Genomic DNA, 14,610 nt, shown 5'->3' with positions numbered 1-14,610 from the left:
CAAAATTTTGAAATTTTGTCTTTATATACATAATTGGTCATAGCTCACATACAAGGTCCTTTTACGAAAATCTCTTAAACGCACATTACTCATTACCAAATAAAGCTATTGATACAAAATTTGGCTGAAATATTAGTTTTTGTATACAAAAATTCTATTTCAAGATTTTTTCACTATCGGTTCATAACATGGGTGCGGTCGATCCCATACAAGGTTCCCTTAAGAAAATCACATAAACAACATTACTTATTACTAAATTACGATATAGATACAAAAATTTGACTGAAATATAGCTTTTATGTACCGAAATTTAGCTTAAAGAATTTTTTACGATCGTTCTATAATTGGTCATATCTCCAATACTAGGTCCTGCCCTAAAAGCGTTTTAACTGTATTTAACTAGTTGCATTATCAATTTGTGTACAACAAAATTATATTACTAAATATCGCTAAGCGCTATTCTTAAATCTTGGAATTGTAAAAGATTTAAGCTGTTTAAATCTTTGGATTTTTTCTATATAAGACATGAGAAAACTTATTTCTACAAATATTTGATCAATTAGAAAAGTATTAATATAAAAGTAGCTGGTGGAGGGTATTTAAGATTCGGCTCAGCCGAATATAGCACTCTAACTTGTTTTTCTTACATTTCGGATGGCCTGAAATATTGGTGAGCGACAATGGAACACAATTTACCTCACAAGAATTTTTTGATTTCTGCAGGGAACGTGGAATTTAACTTTTACGTACTGCTCCATTCCACCCACAATCCAACGTTTTGTGGACGCTTTTAAGCGAGTGCTTAAGAAACAAAATTCATCAAATTTAATTAATGGAATCCAAAACAAATCATCATCGGAACTTTTTTTGGGGAGGAAAGTAAGAATCATCATGGATTTGATTCTAAAACCAAAACAAGTTTCTAGTCATTACAAGGACAAAATGGCATTGCAATATAATCGTAGATACAATGCTAAAGATCGCCAATTTAACGTTGGAAGTGAAGTTTATTGCAAGGTGAAAAACTGAATAAATACTTTTGGGCTCCTAGAATTATTAAAAATTTAATTATGAAGTGGAGATTGTTACCTTCCCATATTTTAAATCGATGAAGTTGCACACAAATCAATTGTGATTATGTCACAGCAATTTAACAAGTATTAATTAGTTTTTAGATGTTTTTGATCTCAGTCCACCCAGTAAAAATACATCAAGCTCGAATAGTGAACGTACATCTACTCCAGAAAATATAACGCCCTTCATCAGCAATGACACAAGATATGCCAGCATATGTGCCACAAGCAACTGAAGAAGTAAACAGTCAGGAAATAGTACTTCCAGGACATTCTGACCAAGCACTTCGTCGATCGCATCCCAATAGACGGGAGCCGAATTAGTTTAGAGATTTTACAACTTAAAGAGGAAGATGTTGTTGGTAACCCTTCCACCAGATGACAGTTTTATTGTATTTATCATCTTTTCTTTATACACATCTTTTATTAAATACAAACATTGCATCTAACGGTTAGTCTAATTCAAATAATAAACACCTTTATATGTATGTATGTATTAAAACAAGTAATTTTATGTTTAATACAAACGAACATAGCTGAGTTTTACTCAGCTGAATTTTATGCGGATTGCTCTATAACTGACCGTATTCCATTACAGTTTGGGAATTCCTGGACTTTTCAATTTTCCGGTAAACGGGGATGAAAGACTTCATTCCGGGAATTTATATAAAACCAATTAATATTTATTACAAGAATAAATTAATAATTTATAATTATACATAAATCCCGGGAATTTACATATCGTCACCTAAAACGCAAACGTCCTATCTAACATTTTTAAGATTTTACAGGAGAAGCAAAAAACTATTTGATTTGAAAAGTTTGTTTCTATCAACGCGATTTATTTGTAGTAAATAAACAAATTGTTTAATAGTGAAACCTATAATTTGTTATGATGGTTGACAACTGCGTATACATATAAAAATGGATAAATTTGATGGACTTTTTACCTTTAATATTTAAATGTTTTTGTATATAGGGCCTTTTGTTTTTTGTCAATAAAATCGATAATTATGGTCGGAGGAGTCCAATTTGGTGCAGACATTTGTTTTGATGCAACACATTCCCAGCAAAAAATACTGCTTGCCTGGAAGCAATTTTGTAAGGGAGACTAATCCGAAATCACTTACTGGTGCGCATTAAAAGTACATGTTTTTTGTTTGAGATGAGCCACTTTTTTTGAATCCAAAAAGCGTTTATTTAATAGCAACTACTTGCACTTATATCATGTATTTTATATTTTATTAGATCTGTGCTTTATGTATGCGCTTCATTAATGCTCCTATATAAGGCACATATTCTATTTATGCGTTACTAAAACCCTTTTGATAACACTTTTTTAATGTAATAAAACGCATGTTTTTTATATTCTTTAATAATTTTGTTTTTTATTTTAATATAAAATATCAAAACCAAACTTAAAAAATATAAATAAATAAATAAAACACAAAACCTTAAATTAAGGTAATATGTATCATCCCGCGTCTCCTCTGTGATTTCTTCCTCCATATCACTCAGCTCTATCTCATTTTTTGAATTTCTATTCGACCCATATTGCTGAAAAATTAGAAAATATTTTGTGATTTTGTGTCCATATAAATATAGTAAGTGGGTAAATATGTATTATATCAAATAGCTGTGTTAAATTCGACTATGCGGAATATTGTATACCCCTCACCCTAACATATTTTCAAAATTTATTACAAAATACAATACGTACCTTTTGTTTTACAGTTAGATATTATTTGTTGGTGTACATTTTTTTTACTCCTCACAACACTTACATTTTTACGTCAGCACTACTCGCTTTAAGATCAAATCAATAACTGAATACATATGTATGTATACATATGTATGTATACATATCTATGTATACATACATATGTATGTATACATACATATGTATGATAGATAATCGATAAACGAAGACAAAATTTGATAATGCGATAAAATCGATTACTCAGTTTTCAAGTTATTCGCTATTGGCAGATGTGCCCCTATGGCATATGATCCCCCTTCTACCCTACTTGTTTTGATTTGTCAATTTTATTTGATCGCACGTTAGCAACAATTTCTTTTTAAACAACAGAAAGGAAAAAGGTATATAGGGCATGATTAAGATATGAGTATATTTAAAATGTGATATAGGAGGATGTGATGAACTTCACATAAATTTTTATTCATTTATATCAAATCAGCCCAATCATTTATTTCAAATCAGCCCAATCGGCCCATAAATAACGAAGATATGAGTAAAAATCCGAGACCACCTCTGAAAATTTCATCAAAAATGTACATTTTTCGTGCATGCTTATACAAAACAATAAACAAACAAAAACGGTCCGAGCCGGAGTTGAACAAAATCCAGGACCATGGCACTGCTCTGTTTGCCACGGGTGGGTCCACTTCAGGAAAGATGCTAACCGTAACTGCAACGGTCTAAATAACCTTGGGGAGTGGAGTGATGGTTTCGTTGCCCCGTGTTGCACCAATAGACAACGCAGCCCTTCAACGTCCTCAACGTCATTAACATCGACGCAATCGAGCACGGTTACACCTCCACCTCCTCAACAGCATCTAACCCAACAGCAACACAGGCCACATCCACAGCCACAACAACATCCACATCCACAACAACAAATAAACGCGCAGCCACTAACACAAATTGCTGCCCATAGACCTGAAGTGTTGATATTAATGCAGTTTAATTGTAACGGCCTCCTCAGTAAGATTACAGAGGCAACTCACTTTATGCAGCATCATAAAGTCCAGATCGCAGCGATCCAAGAAACCAAACTTACGTCCAGCTGCCAATAATTACAACATCTTGCGTATGGATCGCGTAAGGAGCGGTGGTGGAGGCATCGCATTCATCGTACACAACTCTGTGCAGTACAGACCCATTTCGCCTGACCTCAATAACCCAGATCCATACATCGAATACCAGGAGATTGCGGTTAAGTCAGGTGCTGCCTAAATTGAGCTGTACAACGTTTACCTGCAAGTTATCACCCTGACATCAAATTCCTCCTGGAAGGTGATAACCGTTTCGTGATGGGAGACTTCAATGCTCATCACGAGCTCTGGTACTCGAATCTCGGGGATGACCAGAGGGGTATAGCTTTTGCGGAACAGATTGACAACTCTACGTTTGCCACAGTGAATGACGATGCCCCCACCAGAATTATGGGTAGTTGCACAAGCTCGCCAGACATAGCAATTTGTAGTGCTGGTCTCTTGAAGTATACGTACTGGCAACCTATAGTTTCACTATCATCAGACCATCTGCCCATAATTATTAAGCTTGGACTTTATTGTCTCTGAACGCCGAACTTATAAAAATCAGAAAAAGGCAGACTGGATAAGCTTCAGAGAGTTTACCAACTGCAAGTTTAGGAATTTACCCACGCCCGCCCCCCCTTTTGACGTGCGCTCCGCAGAAAGGGAATTCCGGAAAATCGTCCTCGCTGCCGCCGCTCGTACTATACCTGCTGGTAGAAACCCGCTTATAAGACGAAATTTCCCAGTAACGGCGGCGGAATTAGCAGATGAGCGAGACGAAATCCGAAAACCAACCACAGCGATCCCAGAATTCAACATCTTAACCGGGAGATCAGCAAGTTGGTTAACGAATACAAGCGGGAAAAGTGGGTAAATCACCTAAAAACCTGTAACTTAACCTCCGGAGCCAGCAAACTATGGTCTACAGTCAGATCTCTGTCGAATCCAGCCAAACATGAGGATAGGGTCGCGATATCCTTCAACGGAAACACAATATCCGAACTATTTTGCACGTCAATTTATAGAGCACCCCGACAGAGGCAAGGCGAAAAGAAGCATCGTAAGGAAGGTACACGATCTTCGAGTCAATGACGGACCATATGTTTTTACTACGAGCGAGGTTATATCCGGTATATCCATGTTGTTGCTAAAAATTTGGATGAACCGGGAGTTGACTACCTTACAAAAGTCCTCAATTTGTCGATGTCAGCCCTAATAATACCCGAGGTCTGGAAACTGGGTAAAGTTGTTCCCTTGCTGAAGCCATGGAAAAATGCAAACCAGGGAGAATTCTACATGCCCATCTCCCTCCTGTCACCAATTGCCAAGACACTTAAGGCACTACTCCTCCCGGAACTGCAACACCACCTACATCCAGCAGATCATAAACATGGATTCCGCCTAAAGCACAGTACAACAACAGCTTTAACCGCCATTACGACACAAGTTTGCCACGGCCTTAATCAGGTCCGACCATGTCAACGTACGGTCCTCGTGGCACTCGACCTTTCAAAGGCGTTTGATACGGTCAATCACGCCATTCTCTTCAGAGACATTTTCACATCTGATCTCTCCGACAACACCAAGAGATGGCTTGTGAATTACATGTGGAGACGACAGTCATTTGTGGAGTTTACGAACAAGAGATTTAAATCTCGTAGAATTAAACAGGGAGTACCCCATGGTGGAGTTCTTTCGCCGATCCTGTTTAATTTCTACATGTCTAAACTCCCCCGGACGGCGTCCAAATAATATCTTACGCCGATGACTGCTCGATATTGGCCACGGGCAATAGTATTGATGACCTTTGCGGTTTGATAAACAGTTACCTATGTGATCTTTCCAGCTTCTTCCATTCGAGGAATTTAAAAATATCGCCAACAAAATCCTCAGCAACTCTCTTTACCACTTGGACTAAGGAAGTAGGGCTAGAACTGGACGTGACAGTCGATGGCGAAAAAATTCCGACGGTAAATCGCCCCAAAATACTTGGTGCCACATTCGATAGCCTCCTTATGTCATCCGCGCACACCACTGCAATCTGCAACAAGATGCGAAGTAGAAACAAGGTACTTAAGTCTCTAGCCGGCAGCACTTGGGGAATGGATAAAGCAACCTTGTTAACTATCTACCAAACGATTGGCCGGTCTGTGGTAAACTATGCAGCACCAGTGTGGACACCCAGAGTTAGCGACACACAATGGAAGAAGCTCCAAAGCTGTCAAAACGCAGCCCTTAAAACGGTAACAGGCTGCATTCAAATGACGTCCGAAGAATACCTACATGACGAAACGAAGATGCTTTCAGTCATGGAACACAATATCATGCTGTCAAAGCAGTTCCTACTGGGATGTCATCGGAGGGACCACCCGAACCACCATCTAACGGAGTGGTGGTACTTTTTGAAATTTCTATAATATTGAACCTAGAAACATGAAATTTAGCATGTAGGGCCTTGACTAGGTAAGAACCTATAAAAGGGGACTTTTTGGTACTTTTTCGTTCTACATTTTGAAATTTCTATAATATTGGACCTAGAAACATGAAATTAAGTCTTTTGGTACTTTTTCGTTCTTCAAAAGGTACTTTTTGAAATTTTTATAATATTGAATCTAGAAACATGAAATTAATTATGTAGAGCCTGGATTAAGTGGGAACCCATAAAAGGGGACTTTTTGGTACTTTTTCGTTCTTCAAAAGGTACTTTTTGAAATTTCTATAATATTGAACCTAGAAAGATGAATTTAAGTATGTAGAGTCTGGATTAAGTGAGAACCCATAAAAGGGTACTTTTTCGTTCTTTAAAAGGTACTTTTTGAAATTTCTGTAATATTGAACCTAGAAACATGAAATCAAGTATGTAGAGTCTGGATTAAGTGAGAACCCATAAAAGGGGACTTTTTGGTACTTTTTCGTTCTTTAAAAGGTGCTTTTTAAAATTTCTATAATATTGAACCAAGAAATATTAAATTATGCATGTAGAGCCTGAATTAAGTGAGAACCCGTAAAAGGGGAATTTTTGGTACCCTACCGTTTTACAATAGGTATTTTTTGATTTTTTTTGTAATAAAATAAATAAAAATAATAAAAATTGTGAATGGGAATATAAGATTCGGCACAGCCGAATATTGAACTCTTACTTGTTATTTTTCTTTTTCGTTCTTGAAAAGGTACTACTGAAATTTCTATAATATTGAACCTAGAAACATGAAATTAAGTTTAACATTTGACTAAAAAACCGATGTCCCTGGTTCGTATTCTAGCTGGCTCTTTTTATTATTAAAAAACAAAACAACTTACTCAACAACTGTTTTGTAAGAGAAAATGCAAGTACTTCTTTAACTCCCTATTTGTAAGCGTGAGTAGAAGTACTTGCCTCCAAAGACATCGCCGTGTTAAAATAATGACTTAAAATGCTAATGAAGAAGTAGTGAAAAGAGGTTTTATTAGCTTTTTAAATCATTACTTTTTAATGTAAATTAAAAATTGATTTTTTTAAATATAATTATATTCAACTATATATGTATATATATATTTTCGGCATTTAGAGGGTTGACACTATGTTATAGGCACCAAATGAAAGCTAATTATGTTTTCTATATAATACTTGGGAAATGTATATGTGCTTATATCGGCCACTTTTCGATATGTGCTTATATCGGCCACTGAGATAACTCAGTAGCTTGAAAGAAAATGTCGTAATTTTTGGTTCTATTTGTACTTGTTTCAAGTTATGCTAGTTCTCTTTAACATATGTAGATTAATGGTTTTTAATTTTCATTTCTATTAGGACCAATAATTGCGTTTTTAATTTTTCTTTAAAAAAAATCGCTGATAAATTATAAAATCGCTAGTTTTTTCAAAAATAGGTTAAAAATAACTTAAAAATAACAAATTTCCCGTTTGCCCCGGGAATGATTAACAAAATTTCCCGGGAAATACCGACAAACTTTTCCCGAAAATTCTCGGACGGGATTTGCCAAACCCCAAACTCGAACCCCCATATAGGGTCTCCTACAAAAAGTGATTTTAACGCACTTTACAATCCATAATAAAACAAGAATTGTAGCAACGAAAATATGCCTACCAGAGAACTGCAAAAATATTTTTTTTTTATAATGGGGAAAATTAAATTGAATATAATGAAGAATAGTCCACAGTTTATTAAAAATTACTAAATCATACGGAAACATAAAAAATAGGGTCAAAATTGGTCAAAAATATGTGACATTAAAAATGGATGATTATTAAATTTTTAAAAATATCGCTAAAAAATTAGTCCCAAGACCATTTTAAGTTACCGCCAAGCTGGAAAACATCCTTAAGAAACATATAAGCGAAAATAAATACCGAAAAAATTCACTGAGGGACCTAATTCGTGAAAAAATAATTATGATATATCAAAAAATATAAAGCAAAAGTACCACACTTTGCCATGTATAATGGACATACGAGTCACCTTTTAAATTTAATATATTATTTGAAAAAAAAACTGATATCCATTTGCAGAGGATCAAGGCACAAAGCAGTACAACGGTTTCGCCTGTGTCTCAGTATTGTTTTGAAATATGTCGATTATAAAGGATTTAGAGATTAAGTTTGAATTGTATTCTCTCAACTATATTTTTTTATTGGTGTTTCTATCTTTGGAGCAACATAAAATGCTCTTGGGACTAAGTTTTTAGCGATATTTTTAAGAATTAAGTGATCATCCATTTAAAAAGTCATATATTTTTGACCTATTTTGACCCTATTTTTTAGGTTTCCGTATGATTTCGTAATTTTTCATAAACTGCGGACTATTCTTCATCATATTTAATTTAATTTTTACCATTAAAATGCCCATATACCCAATTAAAATTTTAACATCATAACCTAAACTTGTGCCTCGACAAGAATTTCCATTATTTTTCTATTCCTTAAGTTTTTGGAGGTTTTTTTGTGTGAATATCTGTGTTTAGGAAAAAAGAACGTGCTAAACTATGAAAAGAATTTATGTTTCCGGTTAATTTTGAAGCATTTTTAACGATTTGTGGAAACGTATAAATACTTTTGAAAAGAAAATAATTTGTTTGGAGGGTTTTTTGTGTGAATATCTGTGTTTAGGAAAAAAGAACGTGCTAAACTATGAAAAGAATTTATGTTTACGGTTAATTGAAGCATTTTTAACGATTTGTGGAAATGTATAAATACTTTTGAAAGGAAAATAATTTGTACAAATAATTTTGAAAATTGAGATTGTTGACTTCTTTTTGGATTTTTACCAAGAGCCACCACTTTTTTCAAAAAAGTTTTAACTAGCTCAATCTATACACTTTAAGGAATAGTATAGGAATGATTTTTTGTTGCAAAATTACAAACAAAGTATCAAAATTTGTTTTTAATTCGAAACATACTTAAATTTTCAGTATGTCTAAATAAATATGACTATGGCTGTATTTCAAAAACACATTTGTATAAAAATATCAAAACAAAGAAAAACCAATTTGAATCATTGTATTTTCATACACAATTTTTTATTCACACATTTAAATGAATAAAATATGGTATTGACTAAAATCAAAACATTTAAAAATTAATGAATATAATCAGAACTGATTTACTTTTAAAAAATGTCAAATGATCAATATTAGGTGTTAGAGCAAATTTGTAAAGATTTGTATTTATTATCGACGCAGCGCAATGATTTGGTTAATAGAGAATATTAACCAAATAATTGGCAATTTTAAGCAATATAGATTTATTTCAAAGTCAAAGTGTTTAAAAATGTTTACATCAGAAGATAAAGGAAATTATAGTGAATGGGATTACTAAAGATGTCCAACGAATTTCATACCTCTATGGTTTCGTTTTTTTTCATAAATATTTGAGCAATGAATCACACACATTGATTGTTGTCTTTTTGAGTTTAATTTCTATTCAAAAAAAAAAAATTTTTGATTCGATCGAATAAACACTCAAATTGATTAGAATGAATTGAGCAATGACTTTATTCATAAAACAAAACAAAATATACAAATTTGATTTCTTTAAAAACAAATTTGAATTTTTTGTTGAAACAATTTAGAACATTTGAAAAAAAATACACAAAAATACAATCATTTTTAAGATGTGAATATTTTTCAATCACCGATTGCAGTTCTCTGATGTCTACCATTTTATGAGGATCGAAGCCTATTTCACCCTAAACCCATATGAAATCCTCTTTAGAAAATGACTTAAACGTTTATAACTGGCTTAACCTATATTTATGAAACCTAATTTTATGAGCATCGGTCCGCCAATAAACCATCTTATAGAAATTCTGTTTAAAGTTTAGCATTATAATAGAAAAAATAATTACATCTTTAAATTATGAAGATGTTGGTCCATAATTTACCCAATCCCACATTGAAGGCCTTATTTCGAAAATCACCCTGACATTCATATTAATGTAATGAACAAAGTCCATATATAGGACCACCGAATTCACTTTTCTCACAACATATGATTTGATTACTACACTGAAAATAATCCATGCTCAACTTTACGAAAAAAAAATTTCGTAACTTCTATTTTCGTAATATTTACAAAAATTTCGTGTATAATACGAAATATTATTTAATAAAACCCTTTTCTATTTTTACCAAAGTACGAAAACCTTTCGTAATATTTTTTTCTTAAATTTTAGCGAAATTAAACATAATGATATTAATTATATTATCATTAAATAAAACTACAACATTTTTATAAAATTTAAGAAAAAGTATAATATTATTCACGAATTATTTGCATAAAAAAAATTAAAAATTCGTGTGGAGAATAATTTTGAACTAAAATTAGAAAAATTATTTTAAAATGAACAAAAATGTTTGCATAAATTTATATTTCGTAAATTTTACCATATTTATTCAAAATTCTCTTTTTTCAATTTATGTAAATTAATTTTTTCAAGATTATTTTGCATTATACTAAAATATTTCGTACAATTTCGTATATATTACGAAAGAATTTCGTGGTGCGAAACAACGAACGATGCGCACAATGTACGTTATTTTTCGTATATATTAGGCATGGATTTTTTCAGTGTACACTGAAAATACGAAAAATAAATTCGAAACTTCATTTTTTGTAGTATTTACAAAAATTTAAGAAAAAGTATATTATAATTCACGAACTATTTTCATAAAAAATGAAAAATTCGTGTGGAGAATAATTTTTAACTAAAATTAGAAAAATTATTTTAAAATGAACAAAAATGTTTGCATAAATTAATATTTGTTAAATTTTACCATATTTATTCAAAATTCACTTTTTCAATTTATGTAAATTCATTTTTTCAAGATTACTTGCATTATAATAAAATATTTCGTACAATTTCGTATGTATTACAAAATAATTTCGTGGTGCGAAACAACGAAAGATTCGTACATTGAACGTCATTTTTCGTATATATTAGGCATGGATTTTTTTCAGTGTATATAAGATTCGGCATAGCCTAATATAAGACTCTTAATCATTTTAATCATACGGAAAGTACCCAAAAATATATTTTTAACACACTACCATTACTGCTAAAATACCTTTACCGAAATATGCCAAAATAGCGATAACTCTAAAATATCAATGGCGAAGTAAGTAAGTTTGAACCAAAACACCAATTACCGCTAAAATACCTTTACCGAAATGTGCCAAAATACCGATAACTCTAAAATATCAATGGCGAAGTAAGTAAGTTTGAGCCAAAACACCGATACCGTTACCGAAATAAATTTAAATACCGATACCGCTACCTTATCACGTTTCGAAACGGTTGCCAACCTTGGAAACGATTTATATTTTGTATTGCTTATCGATCTCTTTATAAAGTATGGATATTAATGAAGTTATGACTTTTATCTGACAAAACAAATTTTCGCTATTATAACATCACGAACTTCGCGAAAAACAATTACACGGACAAAACAATTTTTAACCCAGAAACCAGAGTATACTTTTCTAAAGTTTCAAAAACAAGACGGATGTTGTAGCTTATGAACTTATTTTTGTTATTTTCATACATTGATATACATATGTACATGTTCTATTTCTGTTTTGCATTTTTTTATTTTTTAGCACTGGTTGGACCTGGGAAAATCTGTTATAAAACAATGCAAAGGTAAGGTTTATTGAATATACGTTATTTTTATATCGACAATTTCATGTCAAGTGATCCAACTTAAAAACTCGATTGGGATTAAATTTGCAACAAAGTTAGTACTATTGGATAGTAGGCGCTATCGGTTAAGTTAGAGGGGGTCAAAGTTGGATATTTTGGTCATATAGATTTTTTTCAAATGAGTGTAACTTTGAACCTATTGGTCCAAATGAAGGTTGCTCTAAAAATTTCTTAATTTTAAAAAACAAAAATATTTTTTTTTTTTCAAAATGGGTAATTTTTTTGTTAAAAGGAAAGTTTATACACTTTCCTTTAAGGGTTTTTTAGTTACTTAATGAGATGCGAGAGGGAATTCTATCCAAACATTATTTTTAACTCAAGAATAAGATTTTTCAATATTTGGCATTATACCACTTTCATTTCCCCTTTTTTTTTTTTTTTAACAAAATAGACTTTTTTTAGACCATTTCCTTAATGAGCTTTGTGGTCCCTTAGAGCGAGTTTTTGAGTAGGCTATTAATAAACTGATTAGTGAATCTAAAAATAAATTTAATCTAATGATAATCCCCTTTGATGTTTTTGAGTACAATTTTTAACTTCATAGTGTTGCCATGTAAAACAACAAGAAAAGTCACTGTTTGCTATCAAAACAATGTATGTTTTATAAAAAAGAAGAAGATCGAAGTGGAATATAAAAATTAACAAAAACTTAAATTAAAAACAGAAAAATATATTTTAAAGTCTACATAATTTATACTAATCAATAAATAACGAATTTTAATGTTTATTTTTATAAAAATTGTATCAATTTTTTTGCATCAGCTGTTTACACTTTTCCATTTTTTGCTCAAGCTTAAACCACCTCCATTGGGCGATTAAATTTACAAGTAAAACTAAGTACTCAAAACTGAGTACAAATTTTGGCATTAACCCTTGTTTTAGCGAAAAACCTCCAAAATATGTATATTTCTTTGATGTCAATATATTTTCAACATTTAAGGTTTTAAACCTGGAAAAATTCAAGACCAAGTGTTGTTCCATCTGGAAGTTTTAAGCATTGAATATTAAAATTTTGGAAAAAGGCTTGAATATAATATGTTTTTATGTTATCGTATCGTATGTTTTTATGGTACAAAAATACGATTTTAATCATTATTTACATTACGCAATATTTTAAATATACCCAGCAAAAACTCGGTATTGTACTTCCATAACTACTTACTTTTTATTGACTACTACTTACCGTCTGCATTCTTAAAATCTGATATAGAAGTACTTTATTTTCGGCTTTGTCATTCTGTTTGCACATTTTATTTAATTGCGTGTTAAGAATTGTGTTTTACAAAAAAAAAAAAAAAAAACAAATTAAATTTGTATGTAAAAACCATTAATACATAAATTAGCTAAGCAGTGCTGCAGTGAGTAGGACATTTGACTAAGAAAGCGAAGTCCCTGGTTAGTATTCTAGCTGGATCTTTTTATTATTAAAAAATAAAACAACTTATTGAACAACTTCTTTGTAAGAGAAATTGCAGGTTCTTCTTTAACTTCCTATTTGTAAGCGAGCGTGGAAGTACTTGCATCCAATGACATCATCGTGTTAAAAAACTAATGACTTAAAATACTAATGAAGAAGTAGTGAAAAGACGTTTTATTAGCATTTTAACTCATTGCTTTTCAATGTAAGTTTTTCTTTGGTATAATCTAAAATGAAATGTAATTGTCAATTAAATGTAAAAGTTTTTTAAATGTAAATATTTGTTGAAATTGTTTCATATGTTTTTTATTTACAAAAAATTTAAAATATGTATTTGAAGTAGCATATTTTTCCTTTCAGGCATATGGGAACACACTAAAAATTTGAAACTAATCAAAGGAAATCAACTGCAATCATCCAAAATATTAATTATTGTCCTAAGCAGTTTAATATTGAAAATCAATGTAAAAAGTTTTGAGTAAAAATTTTAGACTACTTCGTAAAATATGACGTTTTTTCATTACTTAAGTAGTTTTCTCCGAAACTACCAAAAATAATTCGATGAGTTTTATATAGAGTTTCAAATTTCCCGGACTTTTTCCAATCCCGGGAATTGACTTCTAAAAATTTTTATTTCCGGGAAAGTAATAAAATTTTTCAATATATGTTAGCCTGAAACTTTTTAAAGACACATTTTACCTTTTATAAGTTTTCGTAATTTCTGTATAACTAGAACGTGGTAAAAATTATATTTACAGAATAAAATATAAATATTTTATACATTCCATGAATATTTTCCAAAAAGAAATATTTTAATTTTAAACGGGTTTGCATTCCTATTAAAAGCGGTCTTACTTCTTTCGTAATAAAAACTTTCTATTCTCAAAAAAGGAATTGGAACTGTAATTATTGATTTTTTAACCTATTAATTAAATATTTCAGTAAAATTAGATAAAAATTAAGAATTTAAACATATTATACATTAACAAAATTTATCGGAATTTCAAGAAACTAATAGAAAAACTACTGAACTATGGACTAAAAACAATTCCGATTAGTGACAGTCCTTTTTGAACTACAAAGTTGGGCTCGTTACTTCCCACATTTATGGTTAGAAATAGTCCCATTATCTCATTCTCCAA

General features: G+C 31.5%; 1 protein-coding gene across 4 annotated transcripts in view; it reads left to right on the top strand.

Annotated features, from left to right (window-relative positions):
* LOC119602112 (FERM domain-containing protein 5) overlaps positions 1-14,610 on the top strand; it is a 243,658-nt gene that overhangs the window by 97,613 nt on the left and 131,435 nt on the right. For 2 of the 4 annotated variants that reach the window (XM_037953456.1, XM_037953457.1), the window contains one exon: positions 11,949-11,991. The exons of the other annotated variants lie outside the window; for them this stretch is intronic. In XM_037953456.1, the coding sequence (XP_037809384.1) occupies positions 11,949-11,991 (43 nt within the window). The remainder of the gene's footprint in view (positions 1-11,948; positions 11,992-14,610) is intronic. 4 annotated transcript variants of the gene reach the window in all.

Source organism: Lucilia sericata, unplaced genomic scaffold (assembly GCF_015586225.1).
Source record: "Lucilia sericata isolate MDLA Ls3-8-SP2 unplaced genomic scaffold, ASM1558622v1 Contig000208F_arrow, whole genome shotgun sequence".
NCBI lineage: Eukaryota > Metazoa > Arthropoda > Insecta > Diptera > Calliphoridae > Lucilia > Lucilia sericata.
This window is presented reverse-complemented; position numbering and strand designations above follow the sequence as displayed.